General features: G+C 41.7%; 1 protein-coding gene across 8 annotated transcripts; it reads right to left on the bottom strand.

Annotated features, from left to right (window-relative positions):
- Positions 1-1,776: 1,776 nt before the first annotated feature.
- Positions 1,777-19,044, bottom strand: SLC46A3 (solute carrier family 46 member 3). 8 transcript variants are annotated; one of them, XR_012671997.1, is made up of 7 exons: positions 14,914-15,159; positions 14,502-14,714; positions 8,322-9,195; positions 7,817-7,900; positions 6,200-6,356; positions 4,201-4,426; positions 1,777-3,434 (listed from the first exon to the last, which is right to left on the bottom strand). XR_012671997.1 is itself a non-coding variant. In XM_075139834.1 (7 exons), the coding sequence occupies exons 3-7, from the start codon at positions 14,691-14,693 to the stop codon at positions 4,339-4,341; spliced, it is 1,395 nt and encodes a 464-aa protein (XP_074995935.1). In that variant the 5' UTR covers positions 14,694-14,714; positions 17,877-17,996; positions 18,951-19,044; the 3' UTR covers positions 1,777-4,338. The 8 variants fall into 8 exon arrangements, 7 of the variants coding, with proteins under 7 accessions (XP_074995935.1, XP_074995937.1, XP_074995939.1 ...); XM_075139834.1 differs by lacking the exon at positions 14,914-15,159 and adding exons at positions 17,877-17,996; positions 18,951-19,044 and having other exon boundaries at positions 1,777-4,426; XM_075139836.1 differs by lacking the exon at positions 14,914-15,159 and adding an exon at positions 15,978-17,870 and having other exon boundaries at positions 1,777-4,426.
- Between the last annotated feature and the right edge of the window lie 1,911 nt (positions 19,045-20,955).

Here is a 20,955-nt window from a genome sequence, read left to right as displayed (position 1 = left end):
TGGCGTATTAGGAGGAAAAAAGTCTGTGGTTCAAAAGATGTCATCTGTTGTCATATGTGGGGAGCTTGAAACAATATTTCTAAGACAGGAGCTGTCTTTATTCAGCAGGTTTTAATGATGTGATTAACTGTTAAGTGCATTCGGTGTTCTGTTGCAGATAATTTTAGCAGAAATGTTGCTATAAACCTCTTCACAATCCCAAACATCTCTTGTGCTTTTCTGTGTGCTTAAAACTGCCACAAATTCCCTGTCCATGTGGGCGAAAGTCTCTAGCTTCTGTCCTGTAAGTTTTACAGTGCTTTTATATGCATCTATTGCAAAACATTGCCGCAAATTAAAAACATTGAGATGACACAGTATGAGACTTTACTGGCGGTTTATTTGGTTCTATATTTAAACTTGTTTCATTTAAGAAGTGAAGCTTCTAAAATTGTCTTTCACTTGAGAGTTGCGGAGATTAGAGGCTTGTGCTATGAAATACAAGCTATTTAATTTATATTTTTTGCCTTAGTGAGGTTAAACATAGGACCAATAAGTCTACCCTTGCGTGTTGAATGTATTCGCTGTTTTGTTTTTCATAGCTGTCCTGGTCTTTCTGTGAGCAGATATACTTTATTAAATATCAGAATTGGCTGCTATTTTATAATTGGCAAGTTTCTCGGCAGTTTTGTATAAAGCAAAAGTAAACTGTTATGAAACAAGCTTGGGGTTCAGTAGGCTTTGTATTGCTCTAGGCTCAGACCAGAAAGGCTGAGGGATTACCTTGCCAGGTCTGGGACAAATTAAGTTATGGACATGGATTTTTAGGAGGATTTTCAGGTCTGCCTTCCTACCAGCATTGTTCCAGGAATAGGGCTGCAGAAAATATGGAGCCATCCCATGGTTGTACATAGTTACTGGTACTTTGTAGCTCCCCACCTCAGTGTATCTAGCTAGTTGGCCTTTCCTGGTGTTGGTTGAAAGATGGATGCTATTGTATCTGAGCAAAACTACACCAAGACAAGTAATTTAGTAGAGTTTCTCATTAGCGCAGCAAAGAGCGGACACAGATTAGCAGGCTGGATGTAATTTCTAGGTGGTTTTGTTCAAGGATTAGTATATTTTATTATAACCTTGGGTGAGATCAAGCCATATTCAAAGCAAGGAAGCTAATTTTAGGGGTAAGCCAGGCTGGAAAGCAAATGGTACGTGTAAGAGGCATGTGCAAGAGTTTATGCTTTTAATAGGGTAATGGGAGTCAAGCAGGACTGACGCAAAGAGCTTTGGAGATAAAAAGGAAGAGCTGCACTTGCTCAGTGTTGCAGTGGGTCGGGCTGGGGACTGGTCTTCCTGGCCCAGCCCCTTCTCCCTATTTCATACAAGCTTCATTCTATAAGGCAGGCGCTGCAAATAGCAGCCTGTGGAGGCGTGCCAAGCGAGGTGTGCTGACAAGCGTAGCTGGGACAGACCCTGCCTTGGTCTCGCATGGGACCCAACCTGGGCGAGGGGAGGGAGGCGCGTGCGGGTCCCCTGGTCTGACAGGTGCAGCACAAGGCCCCATGCTGACTTCCTGCAGACCGCAGTGCTGTGCCTGCTGCCTCCTGATGTTCAGGGCAGCATCCTTTCCTCTCCCCAAGCGGAGGAGGGAGGCAAAAACACATCTTCCTGCACTGCTGTTTGTTTGTTATGACCACAAAAAAATAGATGACACCATAGTGCTGCTGCTTCTGTTTATGTAAACATTCCTCCACCAGTCATCCTGTTGGCCATTTGTTAAAAAACAATACAAATACAATGTAGAGTTTAAAAAAACAAACTCTGTTATTAATTTCTGTCAAAATAATTTGCATTTATATACAAATAGAGCAACTACTATAAACTTGGAAGATTTTGATTTAATAATCTGAAGCACATTAGCATCTGGTTTTCTCAACTTGCGCTGTGCTAGGCACTTTAAAAAACACAGTTCATATCCTTCATGTGTTTTGACCTAAACTTACAGCCAGTTCTAAATGCTGTGTCTACCAGAAATGCTTTGCAAACAGCAAGTACTTTGTACAGCAAAGTCAAACCATAACAAAGCCATTCCTGAAGTGTACGTGCATGTTCTCATCTGGGCCAACAGAATGCCACTGCGAACGGGCTTGCTTTGTTCCTACTTTCCGAGTGCTAGTGGAGGTGTGCATTGAGGAAGAGGAAGTGAAGGCACACACCCCTTCTTCATTTGCTTTACTTTTTCCAGGCAGTTTTGTGTGAAATAGTTAATTTCATAAAGCCTTACATAACTGCATAATGAAGAGGCACGGAAGACAACGTAGTCTTTGTGCTGAAATCCTTTACATCAGTGTTTTCTTAATCTCTCTAAAAGGACTCACTATGTTTCGAACCCACTGATTATTGTAAAACTCGGCTCACTTCTCCAACAAGTTGGCAGCAACTTGGGCACCTCAAGGGAGGAGAGTTAAGCAGTTTTATTTACTGGTTAGTGTCTAAACTAGCTAGGAAAAGCTAATCTTTAATTGCCAACATCAGCCTTGGTAGTTCAGGACAGAAGTGTAAGAGCTGGCTCTCACATTCATTCCCCCTGTCCTGGATAAACGGCACTGTTTTCACCAGTGACGGGTAGGTAGTGATCTCCTGGATAGTGTAAATCCTCCTTTACCTTATCTGAACCCTCTTCCAAACTTCTCCGTGATCACAATACATAGCTTGGAAAGAATGCTGTCCAAACAAAAAGGATCTACAATAGTATCGTCATGATGTGGTACTAATATTTTTGGTGGAGTATCACTGAGAAGTTCTGCAGAAGTACTCTGTTCTATATGATGGATATTAATGGCTGTAAGCAGATCATTGATTATACAGCATATGCTATGTCCATCTTCATTTTTGTCCTATGCATGTGCATGTGAAGTCAGTTCCCATATAGTTGCTTTCCTAGAGTTTTCATTCTGTGAATATCAACCACTTTACATTATTTTGATTTCTCTACCTAATCTGTTTTGGGGGAAAAGAGTCACATACTACCTATCTGTACTTTCAGAGATCAGAACAGTATTGGCTGTCAAACTCTTAAAAAAAACACATGGGAGTGGTCCTTAACATGGTGTTATATTTACACTTCTGCTCTGTTGTGCATTCCAGAAGCTAGTACTCTGGATAATTTCTACTTAAAGATCTCAAGCAAAAAGGTGAGGAGTCAATGCAGAAACTGATTCCTAGGTCTGGCAGTCTCACCAGTTTGCACTGTGGCCCTGGGCCAGTCACTTGTCTTCTCTGTTGATTTCTCTCTCTCAGCAACAGAGAGGGTAATATCTATTATGGAAGAAGGTTCTTAATAGCATTTGTAAAGTGCTTTGAAGATGAGAAATGCTGTTCAAGTGCTCATAAATTATGCTGCATTCATTGCAAGATGATTAGATGCATGATTCAGATTTGGTCACCTCATTTCAGCGCTGTTAAAAAAATAATCAAAGATCCACTGAAAAGAAATGCTATTACAGCCTTTCACTAGAAGAAACATTTAAGCTAAGTAAAGCCAACTTAACTAGAAAACAAGAAATATTTATGGGACAAAAAATAGAGGTGTCTGTATGCAGTCCCTAATACATGGAGAACGATAAAAATAAATGTGCAATATGGCCTCTGCAAAATGTAGGCAAAGGCCTAACTTCACACTCTGCAAGCTGGAAATTTTCTAAGTATGACAGTTGTGTGAAAATCCATTTTAAGAACTAAGTCACAGGCAAGGTCCACACATTATACATTAAACTTGCACAAACACTCTCTGCTAACTGCAGAGCAGTAAGTCTACTTACAGCAGGTGCAAGTACTGCCTCCAGTTTGGTTGCTTTCTGAAAAAAGTACCTTTTAGTTTAGTAATTTTAGACAGGTTTGAGGGCTTCACTATTAAGACAGGCCCTTTAAGATGTACACAGTGGACCGCATCCTCAGCTGGCATGAGCTCCACAGGCTTCAGCAGAATTGCCAGCACCCTCTGAGTTGCTAAGCTTACCTCTGTCACCCCACTTAGAATGATACAAGGTGTATCACAATCCACAGCTGACATTCTCAAACTTGAGAAAGGGAAAGTGGAAAAAGAGTATCATCCTACCTAATGCTGAAAGCAGCATTAAAATCTCCACTGCCAGCCTACTTGCATAGTTAAGTATAAAAGCTAGTTTTATTCAAGTGCTAAAGAGACTGGATAAAGAGTGCTACCAATTTAGTGCTTGTTGCTGCAGGGTCGCTTTGAGATTGCATCTGCAACTGTTGTGTTATCTCTATGGTCTCTGTGTGATGTAATGGTCCCTGCCACTGCATGTCAGATTAGAAAATGCAGGTAAGTGAACCCCTTGTTCAACTATCAACGCTCTCTATGCTGGATACTTCTTCAGGTACAAGCAGAGCCAAGTCCTCCCCATTCCAGCTTGTGCACAGAAGCCAGCTGTAAGACACAAATAAGACAGATATCTTTAGCTGCGATAGTTAAGTATAGACTGCTCATTCAAACACATCTGATAGCTCTGTTAGAGCCATCTTCTGTAGCACAAAGCTGTTGACTACCTTAGTAAACAAAAGCAATGACGGTACTTGCCCCTATTACACAAGTTAGACAATATCCCTACTGCTGTCTTTGATAAGAAGGAAAAGAAAAATAACTTCCAAAAATTTATGGCGATGATGGACTACAGTCCTGATTGCAGGATGGACTAATTGATCGTAAATATCTGTTGCCTTTTGCATAGAATAGAGTGCTTTTTTAACAGAAACTTCCTCTACCATACAGCACTGAACTAAACTAAAACTAGTATTTAATAAAACAGAAGTATTTACTGGACCTTTGTTAATATAACTGAATTCCTCACTTTTTTATTACTTTACTGAAAAGTATTCTCCACACTCAGCACAACACCCCTTGGCTTCAATTCCCTTAGGTCTGAGACCCATCACTACCTTAGTCTTAAGTCACCATTACTGCAGCTTCTCTGAATAGACTGTAGTCAGGTGGACACAGACTTGAAATTATGTGAAATGTTATAAATCTACAGCATTATCACTGCCTATTTAAAACTTAAAATGCAGCTGATATAGAGATAAAAGACGATAAAAGTCTAAGCATTAGGAAAAATATAAGAGTCTCCAGCAAGAGTACCACCCTCTTAAAACAGCTTTTTTCACCTGAATATAAATCTTTCTGATCTAATGAAAAGTGATCCTTCTGTCATTTAGATCTATGTTCCAGCATCCTTAAAAGACATAATTTATAGTGGAAATAATGTAAAGTGAACTTTGCTTTTGTGAATACTCATGAATAATGATCTTTCACTGTCAGTATTACTAGATGGTCACTAGATATGGTTAGATGCAAATGCTATAGAGCATATTTTTTAAACATGTCTAGAGGTTTATTCACATGGGGCTTAAAGTTAGTGCAGATCTTTTACAGATTTTGATGGCACTGGGTCATAAGGTACCCATGACCAAGGACTGGGACAGGTAACTTTCCATTAAATTCACTGGGTAATTGGTCACGTTTGCAACCCTCATTAGCATCTAGAAGAGCTCAGACTGCAAAACTAAGCTCGTGCCTTTCAAGTGATATGTTACTTTTGTTCTTTGTCAAAGGCTTTCCTCAGGGACACATGTAAAAGTCTCAAACCAAGGAAAGGCATGCATGTGCAGTCAAGGGTACGGTGTATCCCACTAGGATAGATTTCAGTTTGTGGAATTAGGTAACAAGTTCACAGCACGGAGCTGAAGGGAGGTAGCTGGATAAGGGCCAGACAGGGCTGATGATGGAAAAACTCCAGCAAGGGGTAGGGGAATAGGTGTTGAAGAGAGAAAAAACAGGAAACTACAGCTACCGGCAGCTGCGGAGCCACTCCTCTCACAAGCCTCACTGAGAGAAAGCAGCCCCCCATAGCCTGGGCTCCCTCTCTCCTATCTGATCCCCCCTGGGGAAGACACTGCCATGTCCCCTCGTTTCAGCTCTTCCCCACTCCTAGCAGCCCCCTGTACCTTTCATAGGCTTGCTAGATATCAGCAGCTCCTGAACTGGGTGGAAGCTGGAGGGAAGGCTACACATGAAATAAGCCCAGCACACTAGAAAATACTGACGTTTGAGAACTACTGCACTAAACCATTCAGCTTCAACTCATGTCAAAACAAAAAATTACTGGTAAAAGCAGTCAGAAGCACCCTCCTGATCCGTACTTACCACAGGACAGCCAGTGGAATTAGACACAAGCCTGCCGATAAGAGGAAGCTAAAGCCTGAAAACCATGCAACAGTAGCTGCATACAGAATATTAAAAACTGAAAGTGAAATAGTGCCGGTCACAACTTCTAAACAGGCAATACAAGCAAACACAGCACCTGCCAAAAACAAATGGATGAATTACAAACAAAACAAAATAAAACCAAAACCCCTTCAAAGTGCTAAAGTTTTTAAACTTGTTTTGAAAGATCTATCTACAGTATTTTAGCAAGTATGCAAGTAACAAGCACCCGAGTATCGTACGCCTTTGCTATGGAAGTGTCTTCTGTGGGGACTCCTACAAACGACTTGGTTTTTAAATGAAAAAAAACCAAACCAAAACAAAACATTTTGCTGATGGAAACTATTTTTCTTTGCTGCTATTCTGTGACCGTACCTACTTTCTTGAATCTGCTTATCACATGAAGTTCAAACTGTTCATCCTCATTAACCATGTTCTGCACATCTCCATCCTTTACCCCTTCCAATTCTCCTATTGATTCTCACTCTTCCCTGTCTTATTTCTTCCTTCTCTAGTCTTCACTCTTACATGTGGAAAAGGATCTGATCCAACAAAGACTGCTGGTTCAGCACATAACCATGTCCTCATTTGAAAAGAAAAGAAACAACATTTTTTTGCACTGAACTACCCATTGCGGTGGCAGTTTATCCCATCAGTGTCTTGCTGAACACATTTTCCCAAGCTGCATTCATATTCACAGGACCATAAACAAAATCACAATAGGTAAGCAGAAAAAGATGACAGAAGCAACCTGATTCCTGCATCAAACACTCAAGTAGCCAAAGCCCTGAAGAATGCCAAGAAACTGCAAAAATAGAGGTATATGTTATCATAGTTTAGTACAAAGAGATCTTTGTTTTAGTGTATAAAGATATGTCTTTCAAAAAATAAAACCAAACAACTCCGGAGAACGCTTCTAGAAAATATATGCTCCCCAAAATCTAGAAAGTATATGCTCCCCAAAAGCAAAATACGGGATACTAAAGCCACATTTTGAGGCCTGACATGCTTTTTTATGTGTTCCATAAGGAAAGGACTTTGAGATGTAATATGTTATATCTTTTGGGGCACGTTTAAGTAGCCACAGTCACCCATAAAGCCGAGTACATAGCTCAGGATCCAGATCTAATTGTTTTCAAGTGCTTTGAGGGTTGACCACCTACTGCTTACCTTTCTAAATTATGAAGTGTGACATTGACTAAATGACAGAAATATATCTTTCTTTGCACATCAAAATCTTGTGAATGCAGAAACACTTGTGAAATCACATCTATATAAACCTTGAGCATTCCTCTGCTTCAAGTTCCCCATGGTCTTTATTTTTAGAGCAATCTCTCCTTTGAAGGTTGAAACTTGCAGTAGTTTTTAAACACAATGTTGTTTATATTAAATTCAGAATCAAAAGCCATTAATATCATGACATAGGGTCATATTACATGGATCTTGAAAGAAAAGCAGTCTTAAAATACCGATACGTATCTGTTTAAAGGTAATCTTGGTGCATCTCTGTTCTGAAATACCGTATTATTGTGTTGTTTAAAAACAAATTCTACTCACCCTGTTCACCAGTGAGAACCACTTTTGACAGCATTGATCGGAGAACGGGAATAGGCATAAAGCAGAGCAAAGATGGCACTCTTACTGTAAAGCAATGAATCAGTCATGAGACATTGAAGTAATAAAAATCCAGGATTTTACAAATACATTGCAAATGAATTAGTCATGCACTTTTGAATGCTCAGTTCCCCAAATAGTAAAAGGCAATAGAAAAGTCAAACTAGAAGTACACTGAGACACAATTATCCAAGCACAGAGAAATTAATAAATCCAATATATCTGTATGGCACTAAAACCAAATCATAAGCAAGTAATTCCATTCTCTCTCCACACACTTCACTTTTAACTAAATCCTAAATCAGTCTGACTCAACCTTGTGTATTTTACCTCTCTATGACCCTTTCAAGACAGTACTTCCAATATTTACCAACTACATTCACTACAGATAACATAGCAGTATTTTCATATATATTGTTGACCATGGAACAACTGATTCTGAACTCACCTAAAAACATGAGCAGGGTAGTTTTGGCAAAGGCAGCCATGACCATTCCTCCAATGTAAGAAAATATCCCGATAAAGACAATATAAATGTCTTTGAGACATTTAGAAAATAAGTAAACTCCTAAAAAACTGGTCAAAGAGACAGAAGTGAACGCAGCTGCTCCATATCCAATGTATACTTCATTCCAGCAGAGTGGCTCATCCAGTTCATACAGCGTAAAAAGCGAACTCCCACCAACCATAGTAAACAAATAAGTCATAAATGTAAAAAGTAACACAATGATTAAAATTCTCTTTTTATAAGGGGCAATTTTAAAAAGCATGTACACTCCAGAAAATGTCTCTCTCAGAAGTTCTTTACAGGACACTGGTGCCTGGTGGTGGAATTCAGATACGCCTACTGTATCTTCCAGAAGAAATATAATATAGATAATATTAACGACATGGAGCAGAGATGCTGTCACAAATGTCCATGTAAAGCCTATTCCTCTTAGAAAGTACCCAGATGACAGTCCTGCCAATCCAGATACAACTCCAAAAATCAAATCCACCACAGCTATTCGCGTTGTCTTCTGCTTCTCATCGTGACACAAGTCTGCTATAAAAGCAAAGCCTCCTCCAAGGAAAGTTGCCATACTCCCAAACAGTCCAGTAATAAATGCCACCGCAAATAGGATAGAGAGTGACAAGGAAAAATATGATATTACAGTGAGGCAAATATCAGCAATCAAAGCTCCCATTGATGGTAAAACCAAAGACCTTTTGCGTCCCTGGCGATCCCCATTAGCTACAATGACAAAGGCAACTATAAGGCTGGGAACTGCTGCAGTTAAATCCAACTGCATGTTAAAAACAGAGGTTTTTTCTTGAACTTCCTGCAAAGAGAAAACAAAAATAATCGTAAATACTATAATAAATTGTAAAAAAAAATTCAAAATACATAATTTTTAATAATACTACACTTACATAACAATTAGCATGCAACATAATGTGTAGCACAACACATGTTTATATATTATAAATTGTATTATTATAAAACATAATATAAACAATATAATTTTATAAGAATATACAACATTATATTGTAATATATTATGCTATAATAAAATACAGTACATGATTATGTTTATAAGAATGCATTATATTACAGTAATCACTAATACAATGGAATTGCATATTCAAAGACTCCTGCTTTTGTAATTTTACCTTCAATATTCCTCAAACATCCCTTGTTACATTTTAAGCCAGAACTTATTTCTTAAGATAGTCTTACTAGTACTCTTGACAGAGAAGTTTCACTGGAGACAAGAGAACAATTCTCTTGAACGTGCATTTACAAGAGCTTGTAAGTAGCTCCTTCAGTACAGGGTATTGCAAAAGGACACTGGGCCTATTTGAATTTCTCAGAAATCCGTAGTAAAACAGTCTTTGATTGAGGAATACCCCCCATGCTCCCTACTCCCAGGAGATCATTTTTCTTCCTCAGTAATCCTACCGAGAAGGCTACAAAGAAACAATTCACTGACTAGCACATTGTGCAAGTAAACAGGTCAGGATTTGCTCTGACATCCCAGTGTACAACGTTAATAATAACAACAACCACAAATGTGAAACATAGTATTAAAAATTATACCGACTCACAGACATGTGAATTAACTAATTTTTAAAACACTGGAAAGCTCTGAGTTCAGAAACTGTCCAAACCAGTGGTCTCTGTGGATATGCTACAGCAGGTATTCACGTAAGGAACAGCAGCTGCTACTATGACAATAAACTGTAAACACCCATTATGGGAAAAATTTCTAAGTTCTTTTTAACAGAAGTACAAAAATCAAATGTAGCTGAAAAACAAACAGCTAACAGAACATGAATGGCTGCAGAAAAAAGAACTAAAGAAAAGTCAATTAAAAAGACTATCTTGTCATGAAGCCAGCTGCCAAATGACGCTCAGCAAGCCATTTCAGATCTTGCTTTTAATGCATCGATGCAGGCTAGACAGACAGCAGCCACAGCAGCCCTTTCAAGGACAACCACCTGATCAGACAGAAGAGCAGCAGTGGGAAAGGAAGTAACTTCATTCGCACAAACCCTTTATACGCTGTAAGATAACCTTTCAGATGCAGAGAGTAAAGTCACTCTGAAAGTTTTCTTCAAAGTTTTCTGAGGTATCACACTGACTTGGGCAGGGGTTGCACTCTTCAATCAGGTACAGCAGGGCAGGTACAGCCGTGTGAGTCCTCCCAAGCCATTCTCAGCCTGTACTCAAACCATCTATATTCCACATTTCAGGTGTTTCCTCTGTAGCTAACATAATCCCCACTGAGTAGCATCCAAAAGATGAAAAAACCCTAGAATTTCCAGGAGTATACTTTGGGCAATCTTAAAAGCTGCTGAATGCTTTATAAATTCATATTTGTATTTAGAGGCAAAGACCACGAGTTTCTAGTTCAACCTCTTTGTTTGTTTACAAGATACCAGGTTTTATTGCAAGAGGAAAATTCAACTGATCCTGAGGCCCTTAAGGAAAGCCCTCAAGATCCCCAGCACTCTGGAGTCTTTTACTCTCCTCCCTTATGGTGTCTGACTACCTCAGGATTCATGAAGTCCTGTCTACTGGCCAGCGTCATAGTCACCCTGGAAAGGTCAAAACCACGAAGAGCAAACAAACTGAGATGGAAAATGATATTCTGATCTTTAACTCCTCCCCTGCTGACAAAGAGAACTCTATATAGTTGCAGACATTGCTTCTTTACCAGGATCATCAGGTTCAAAGACAGGAGCGTCAAAGAAATGCTAATACATTAGAAATAAAACTAGATGTTATTATATATCATCTCAACCCACATTAGCCATACAATACAAATATTATTGCCAAACCATAACGAAGTGTTAAACTGGAGGAATAAAACAACCAAGACTTGGGTTTCATTATTTTGGAAGTAGATGTGCAACATAAAGAATGTGGCTACACATCCAGATACCACAAATGACCATAACCTTGCAGACATAAATGATTTGTTGTCTACTCATGAGAAGACTAAAAGACAAAAGTACAGAAAAACTCTATTTAGAGTATAAAGCACTCAACTGTCCACTTCATGTTTTTATAAAGTCAATGGAAAGGAATACAGAAAATGATAGGTCAAACCCGCAGCTGCTTTAAAATCATGTAATTCTATCAAAATCAATGGAACTACATAAATTTGAAGAGAAAGGTCTAATTTTTTAATCTGCAAATTCACTCTACTCCGAAAAAATGCTCATGGTGGACAGAACTAGTTCTTAAAATCACAGATTTAAAAATTAAAAGACTGAAAATGAAGAAGCAATTCACTTTTATAAGGATTAAATTAGAGAGAAGTGTAGTGCCTGAGGCTGAACAATGTACAGGACATGATAAGCTGACAGGCTCATAAAATTAAAAAATTTTACTGAGTAGCAAAGGAAAATGCATGGATTGGATAACAAATAAACTGAGTGATAAACAATGTTTAATGATTAATAATATAGCTCTTTCTGAGCTAAAAAAAAAAAGGTTTATTCCAATCAGTGATTGGAATGCTTCAGCTTGTATTCAAATTACCTTTGAACCCATTTTATTATAAAATGACTAATTTCCTTCAAATTATAAGAAATAATTAATCTAAACGCTGCAAAGACTATCCATTTTGAACTATACTCTACGTTTTTGCAGGCTCCATGTGATTTTTGTCTTCAGTTTTCTTTTACATTTTGCTTTGAAATAGGTGAGATTAGTAAAAAGCTGCTCCATTCCCAGAATGGAAGGACTTACACTAAATTAACTATTAAGAGAGGTGTTCTGCTAAAAGTTAATGCCAAACAGGGCCTGTTGGGAACACTACTGACAGCAAAATTTACATCATCTGTAAACATAAGTCAGTTAGGATGGTCTTGGAAAATCTAGAACATCTACTTGACATATCCTCAGCAAAGGGCTTGGAACTGTGTTTCTGGATCTACTCTTTTTCCCCACACACAGGATTATTACTCAGCACAGAGATTGGGTTCCACCAAAATTAATGGGTGTTTTGAGCATTTTACATTCTTATACTATGGTAACAAGTGTTGTATCAAAATGCAGGTGAGACGTCCAGACAAGAGCATGATTGTTCAAAAGCTCATGCCTGCTGGCAATCATTGAAATGGAGGGAATGGAAATTTGGCAGGAAAGGGAAACAAAGAAGTTCTATTGGCCGTTATTCAACTACCGTCTTGAAGGATTCATGTTCTCAAATATCAAGTTAATTATACTTTGTATCCTTTATCCAAAAAAACCTGTAATGTGTGAATTCACCACCATATCAATCAGAGACGCTATCTAAACTTCAGCTGAAATTAAGCACTCTGCTTCAGTTTTTTGCAGAAAGAAATATGAAGTCTTACATCCTGAGCATAGGTGATCACAATTTGAAAATCAGGTTGAATTTGGGGGGCTTCTAGCAAATGCAAAGTGCAGAAATGTTTGTGAAATGTAGGTTTCTTGATGGACTCTGCGATTAGAATTGTATGCACCACAATTCTATGTATGCACCAAATCATATGGTTTCCTTAGAGTTGCTCCTTCTATTGACACATGACACCACAGGAGAAAATGCCCACACACAGCACCAAACAGGGAGCTAATACTAAAGAAAACACTTCAGGGGAGTAACATAAAAACATTATGCAGACAATAATTGGTTATTAGCTCCAAATTAATTCCAATGGGTGGCATACATTACCTTCCTTGGCTGATGGGTCAGCCCAGAAAGCAAGTTGGACTACAGTTCTATCGACCTTTTTACTTTCACATTCTTTCTACTAAGACCAGCTTCTGTTACATGAGGAAGAACTTACTCCTCGCTAAAAATCCTCAATTATTTCTTTGATCATCTTCAATGGAAGCATGTACCATTAAAAAAAATCTTTTGTATATGACAAATGAAGTAGATAAGCTCAGGTGTTCAGTCTTGTGCATACGCAGAACATCAGAGATTCAAATCTGGGATGTGAGTGAAAATTTTCAGGTGCCACCCTTCCAGCAGCATAGGGGAATGCCAGCTGACTGTTTCCATAACTGCTTTTCTGACTCTACAGTGGTTTCATGTTCCACTTAATCCAGCCTAACTGCCAGTTGTTGTTGCCAAGGATGGTTCTGTTGTACCTCCTCTGCCATCGCCATGTTAGATACAGCAATCATGTGGCCAGAGTGTGTCAGACCAGTGCACTGCTGCAGAAAACAACACCACTCAAAACCCAACAAACTCAAAAACAGAGATGAGCTTTCTGTTGAATCAGTGCCCATATCAAATCCAAACCGTAGCCAGTAACTGTGGAACTGCAAGATACAACATGTGAGGGGGAGGGGGAGCAGGGAGAGGGGAAAAGAAAATGGAATATGATCAACTCTTCTGCTGGCAGCCCACAGTTAGTTCTGCTTAAGCGTAGCATTAAAACTGCACTGTAAATGCAAGGGAAGAGGTTCCAATCAACAACTAGCTATCCAGCATGCTGAACTATGAAAAAGTGCTAAAAATGTAATTGACCGTGAGATGCTGTCATCTTGCCATCTTTATATTTCAACAAGGCAGACTAGCACTGCTATGAATGGTAAGTCATCAATTACGTTTGATTGTGCAAAGATCAGTTAAATATTTTTTCACATCTTAAAAATACAAAATTTTTTATCTTAACCCCCCCCACCCTTCATACTTTTAATTCCTCTCAACTAAATGTATTCCAAGCTAGATCTTATTTGTGAAAATTACAGGACATTTGCGAAAGTTTACATAGTTACAGAGAACACTGGAAGTCACAGAGACAACTGATGGCTCATAAACACATGCACAACTCCTCCTGGAAGGAGGAGCCTTCAGTGGTACCCGTTGTAATGCCAGGCCAATGCCAATTTGGGCCAAATCCTCTGAGATGATTTTCAACTCCTGTTAAAATATGAATTTACCTCAGCATCTTCCTGGAGACAAATCTTTGTCTTTAAAGCACTACAACTACCTACAGCGCAACACCCGAGCAATGAGACAGTAAAGTGACAGCAGTTTACAAAACTACTGCTTTTCTGTATATAAAAGGTTAAGTAAGGTTATATAAAAGGAGGTTATGTTGAGACAGCACCTAATGGCTGCAAGTTTACTTACAACTGTATTTTCTTCTCCCCTCTTACCTTCTGCTTGATGTAAGTCGGGCTACTTTTATTCTGTTCACAGTAACTGGCATTGCTGTCGCTTACGAAAGTGGCGTTGTACTCGTCCTCCCACAGCCGCCGGTAGATGAACTGCTGCGCCAGCGGGCTTGTCAAGGAAGACGCAAACGTGTAGATGAAAATGACGGGTTCCACGCACAAAACCTTCCTCATTTCTGGGTTTGGCGTTTAACTCTGTGCGCCAGAAAACACAACGCAATTACTCACGACGCGAAAGGAAAACAGCTGACCCGCCGGACGCTCCGCCTTGGCTGCCGACAGCCCCTACCTGCCCGGGAGACCCATCAACGGGCCCCCCCGAGCGCACCTGCCCCGCCGGCGCTGGCACTGCCCCTCCCGCTGCCCGTCGCCCCGCCGCCCCGCCGCCGCCTACCTCGGCCGGGCTGTGCCCCGCGCAGGGTGCCCCCGCCCGCCGCCCGCTCTCCTCCGCCCCGTCCCGGTCCCGGCGGAGGTCACGCAGTGCCGGGGGTGCGTGACACCGAGAGGCGGGACGAGGAGGACAGCCGCTTCCCTCAGGGGAGGAGTGTCCCCCGGCGCCGCCCCCCCCGGGCCGCGGCCGCCGAGAGGACGGAGCTGGCCGCCGCCATCTCGCCGCGGTGTCGGCGGCGGCTGCTCGGTGTCCCTCTGCCCCCCGCGGCCTGCGGGCGGGGCGCTGCGGCAGGCGGGCCCGCGGCCTGGCGCTGCCGGCCGCGCCTGGGCGGGCCGCCGAGCCGAGGAGGGAACACCCGGCGTGGCGGCTGTCCCCGGGGGGCTGGACAGGACGAGGGGACGTGGCCTCCTCCGCGGCCGGGGGGCAGCCCTCACCCGGGGGGAGGAGAAGGGTCCCCCCCCGGTGTTGGCAGCCGTGCCAGGGGACGCGTGGGGTTGCTGCTAGAAATCATGACAAACCAGCAGTTCCGTCATTTCACCCCCGAGCAGCAGCGTGCCCGACATTGCTGTCGCTCAGTGTTTACTGCGCCAGGGAGTTTGTTTTCGCCGGTTACGAAACGAGGCACGAGCGGTGCCTCCAGCCTCATTTAACACCGTCCCGGTGAACCCGGTGCCGCAGCTCCCGCTGCCGGGAGCTCAGCTGGGTCCCGCGGGGTCAGCCTGCCCGGGGGACTGACGCGGCCCCGCTCGGGCCGAGGAGGAAGCTGCGGGTTGTTTCTGCTCCGCGCTGCCGTGTTGTCCGCTCTCAAGTGAAATGACTTAGAGGTTTTATTATAGCTGCTCCCCTTCCGCACGCTCTCTTGCTTGTCAGGGTGGGTAAAAGCCATGTTTCTTAGCCAACAGCTGGTCTCTGGTTAATACATCTCATTCTCTCTGAGTCTGACATAGCTGGTGCCGTGTATCAGGGGAAAGGTGGACTTTGTCTCTGTTGGCACAGCTGCTGTGGCACATGCTTCGGCTCTATAAGAAAGGTCATGCTGGTGCTATTTAGATATGACCTCTACCCACCTTGATGTACACAATGGAGGGAGCATGCCCTGGCATCGGAGCTGTAAAACTTCAGGATGTGTTTCCTTGTACAAACTACAGAAGCCTTGTCTGCTCACTGATGGTGGCTGCTCGTTGGGTTATGGAGACTGGTTTCTCTCTGCTTTGAGGTGGGATGCTGTGGGATGGACACCACAGTACCCCTGCTCTCTTCGTTCTCGTCGGTGCACTGTCATCTTGAGACACTGAGGTGATTTTGGCCTCCTCATGGGTGTGGTACAACAAGGAGAGATGACATAGTTGGGGAGTAGAAGCCCAAAGGACCTCCTTACAGTCTTAAATACTGCTTTTCAATTACAAATATTGCAAAAAGTCATATTTGCTACAAGCATATCAAAACTTCAAAGATTCTCTGATGTAGCTTTTCTCTTAAAACAAGAAGTGCAGTTCAATAACTTCATGAATATTCAGTTCCTTCATAAACTGATTTGAAGCCAGATTAACTGTAACATGGGTCATATGATCTCAAATAAAGATTTAATTTGTTTCACTGGCATGTGACATGTCATTCAGTCCCAAACTTAGGGACAACACTGGCCTGTCATGTGTCTCTGAGCATAGGATCAACGCAATGTACAAGCTCAGTGGCCTTGATCATTTACTTCAGATGGTGAGCTTGTTTGGTCTGGCATATAGGCCTGCTCACAGAGACACACAGACAGGTAGTGATTCAAAAAAAGTGTGACTCTGGCCCGAGATCAACTGTAGAAAGTATTGTCCTTCTCCTCGACCTATCCAGGTCCAAAGTCTGATTCATCCTGTGACAGTATTTTGTTTGTCACAAGATAAAGCAAAAACAATCATGTGAGGGTTACAAGCAAATGGGCTGCTAGACAAGAACGGCTGTTCAGGTCACTCAGCCAGCTGTTAACATTTATTTGGACGTGGTGAAGAAGGGATTTTAAGCCTGTGAAAACTTTCTGTTGTTCCACAGAAGGATCTGTGGACAGACCCCATTAGGTCTCTTCCTAGGTCCATCTGTGCTGAAGAGCATGTTGCTTATGAACACAAGTGTCTGAGTACAGGCCAGGTTGCCGGGCAAAACTCGTTTTAGCTAGCAGTCCCTTCAGGACAGCCTTCCCAGTGCTGAAGAGCGGAGCTCCAGCTCTGCGCTCTGGAGAGGTCCTCCGCTTCTGTCCTTCCTATCTCCAGTAGCTGTGTTTAAGTTTGGGCTTAGGTTTGCAGAGCCACGTGGCTCCAGCAAAGTTGTGGCCTCAGCAATGCCGGAGACAAGGCTGCAGCGTGAGCTGGGCACCTCTAAGCACCTGACTTTGTCCAACAGTTTGATGTCTGTTCATGAGTATCTTCTAGTGCCGACAGGTAACATATACCCCTCACGCAGGTGCACTGGAACAGACTTGGCCCTCCCTTGTTCCCAGTCTCCCCCTGGAAGGGGAACTAAAAGCAATAGATGTGACTGAACTTTTGAGATCAGACTTAGCCGGGTGATGCTTATCCTTCGAAGCCAAGCATTTCCAAATAACAGAATAACAGAGCTTCCTCTCTCCCCAATATTCATGTTGGCCCAAATTTGAATGACATGCTGATGAACAGACTTCAAAAAGGTCACAGGCATGTGGTGGCTGCAAGCTTTGCACTGTGTGTTTACTGACATCCTCAACGTGTGAAGAATAGAAGGAGCGCATGTATTGATTGTAGAGGTCAGGCTTTCAGGGAGCACTTGCTAAGCTTCCAATCAAAAAATCTTAAAAAACATATTACTGATCTTTGAAGGTGGTATGTTGCTTGTGTCAGGGCATGGAAAAAAGGAGACATGTAATGAAGTTCAAAGTTCAGAACATTAGGAGACCTTTGAGAGATCCCACCAGCACGGGTCAGAGGGCAAAGGCATTATGTTACCTTTAGTGATAAAAATCTTCTGACAAAGTCTCCTGCACTTCAAGGAATTATGCATGACTTACATGGCAAGATCTTGGCATTCAGTGATTGCTACGATTGCATTCTCAGACAACTTTGTTGCTGCAAAAAAAAGCAATTTTTAATTTTTTTTATATATATATACACAAATCATTAATACTATAAACATTTTTTCTAGCAAATTCTTTTGATGAAGATAAAGTTGGAAACATTTTGAAAATCTGGATAGTCACATTTCTTTGCTGAAAAAATTAGTAGTGCTTTAATAAATAGTATTGCCATGTAAAATGTGATTTTAATTGCCTTCTGAGAAGTTAAGTACTTTTTAAAATTGAAGTGACTTTAATTTTCCCCATTAACAATCTACTGAGATCATGGAGAACCTTAGCCTCTACAAATCATTTGTGGATTACAGAGGGACATTAAGAAGTACCGTATCTACTTATATTCAACTCATGTTTTCAAGGCTATCTTAATAACAATGGTTAACACAAATAAAAAAAAAAGAAACCTAAAGAGGGAAGAGAGAAGCACACTTTCTGCAGAGAGTTGATGTTATGCAAAACGCAGTTCTGCAGAAACCTTGCGTACCCTGCATCTTGCCCATGAGCATGCAAACGGAGATAGATGAAGGAAGTTCTCCAAATAATACCGCTGGGGAAAAGGAGAAGAGAATAAGCTGCGTAATTCTGCAGAGGCATGCCTGAGTTTAGATGTAACTGTTTGTTTTCATTATAACTGATTGCTGAAGCTTGAATGCAAGCCCTGACAACAGAGAGTAGTAATGAAGATTTAAATACGAGGCTGAAAGAAAATGTGATAGGGAAAATCTGTGCAACAAATCCAACCACACAGTTTTGAAGTTCCTTTCTTTTGTAAAAAGAGACAAGGAGAGACTGTTACCATCATCCAACCCAGAGAAAACCTGTGCAGGTTTCATATCACTAATTTTCATTCAGTGCAGATCATCACTGATTTTCAGGCCCTAAAACGGCATCTCTGATCTTTGACTATTTACACAGCTAAAGGCATCTGCCCCAGCAAGTGCTTGCTGACCTGCAGCCCAAGTAGTGCAGAGAGGCTCACACCTTCACCACTCTCTCCTCCGACTGGCTCCATCCGCACTGCGTAGCAGTTGGTCTGAGTCTCCTCTGGCTCTGCGCGGTAACTGAAAGCCACAGATAATCATAAATAACAACATTTTTGTCTTTTTGCAGTCCAGAATATCTGAAACAATGTGATTCAGTTCATCTGGTGTGGAAGAAGGCACTTGAAAGGTATGGGCAAGGACATCCCACCAACCCGGTATCACTGAAAACGGGGTATTGTTCTGAACCCCTCTGTCACAGCACAAGCACTACTGCTGACTGTAGTCTCCATGCCATATGGTACTTATTACTGTTCTTAATTGCTGTGTTGAAAATTTGTGCTTGTTTGAGTCCTCAGACACGTGTAAAGCATCAGGATATATTTATTTTCTCTGAATTAGATAATCTGAACAGAATCAATGTTCTTGCTGGCCTCTCATCACGCACACCACATAACAGCAGCCATTTCCAAATGGTGTCGTTTATTCAGCTTTTTGCTTTTCCGTTATTTCCATCTCATACTTATGTGTTTGCAAGTCCTCAGTGCTCATCTCTGATTATTTCAGATCTCAGATTTCGCTATTTCCATTGAAAGCCCTTCACCCTGGTGGCTCTTCTGCTTAGATGACTTGGTGGAGGAGAATTTTGCGGCTCCCTTCACGCTGTGTTCAGGTGCAGCATATGCGGACAGCCCATTGCGGTTTTGTCCAGTCCACAACAAAGCTACAGGGAGCTACTAGACCTGCCGTGGCTGGCTTTCAGGCTTCTCGAGAATTTGAAATTTATTTTATGCAGCTGCTTGGTTCTGTTTGTGGGTTTTTTTTTTCGTTTTTTTTTTTTCTTCTTGTTTTTCTTTAAATTACATTTATGTATTAGACATATGATAGTTCTTCACTGTAGATAGGTGATGTAAGTTGTGTAATTCTGACAGCATTGCTTAACATAGAATGTCTACTGAGCTGTTTTACAACTCCAATTTAGCACCTTAGTCTTACTTTGCAAAACCGCTTTGAAAAAAACCTAATGGTAACGCTGTCCTGCCTGCCACGCTCTGTCCCCTCCCCGCGAAGCTGTTTATCGGGTGGGGATGATCAGCAGCGTTACCGTGACTCAGCAAAGCGCTTCTCTCTTTGCTCTGTATTCCACTTCACCCGCTTGCAGAAGTGGACAAAGGCATCCTTCCGCATAGAAGAATCTTTTAATCTGAAACAGTGCATTTCTTTCCTGTTTTTATTTTTAATTCAATGTAAGCAATTCCTTAAAATGAGGAATGAGGAACTGAAAGTAAGCAGCGGAGGCAGGGCTGGAGTGGCTGTGTCTGAGTCACATGCTGTTCTGTTGCAGGAGGCTGTTAAATATTACCTGCTCTTAAAATTTTGCTAAAGCAAAGTGCTTTTCCAGTTTGCTGAAGAAAAGTGCTTTTCATTCCTAGTAAAATCGGTGGGACTGGCCAGCTGCATTCCCTTTTCAGATAAGGAAGCAGGATAAAGAACAAGCAAATGTGCTGACTGTTCTCAGCATACCTTCCCTGCTTCCAGGAAATCAGCGGTTCGGGAACTTTTTGAACGAGGAACTGCATCTGTCATGGTTAGGTGGTCGGGTTTAATAGGTTCCCGCAGGCCCTGTTTAAGGTGCTTAAACTGAGGCTTCTTTTTATTTCATGCTAGGGGCTATTTTTATTTTCACAAACAGGATACATGCTCTCACCCATCTCCAGGGGGTGAAAAGCAATGATCTCAGAGGTACCCGCTGCCTCTGGAAAAGGCCAGAAGGTCTGTGCAGTTCAGTGGTTTGGCTGTAAGCTTGCTAGCATGAACGGCCATGAAGGCCCACCAAGCCTCCTATCCTTGATTGAGGCCAACAGCAGACGTAGGGAAGAATGAAAACAGGCGACAGGTGTAACTGGTAAATTGTCTCAGCCGCCAGCACTTTGCATCTGAGGGGTTTTACAAAACAGATGTGATTTTAGGCAC

The sequence above is a fragment of the Calonectris borealis genome, chromosome 1, assembly GCF_964195595.1.
Source record: "Calonectris borealis chromosome 1, bCalBor7.hap1.2, whole genome shotgun sequence".
Taxonomy (NCBI): Eukaryota; Metazoa; Chordata; class Aves; order Procellariiformes; family Procellariidae; genus Calonectris; species Calonectris borealis.
The sequence above is the reverse complement of the archived record's forward strand: the minus strand, read 5'-3'. Positions and strand labels throughout refer to the sequence as shown.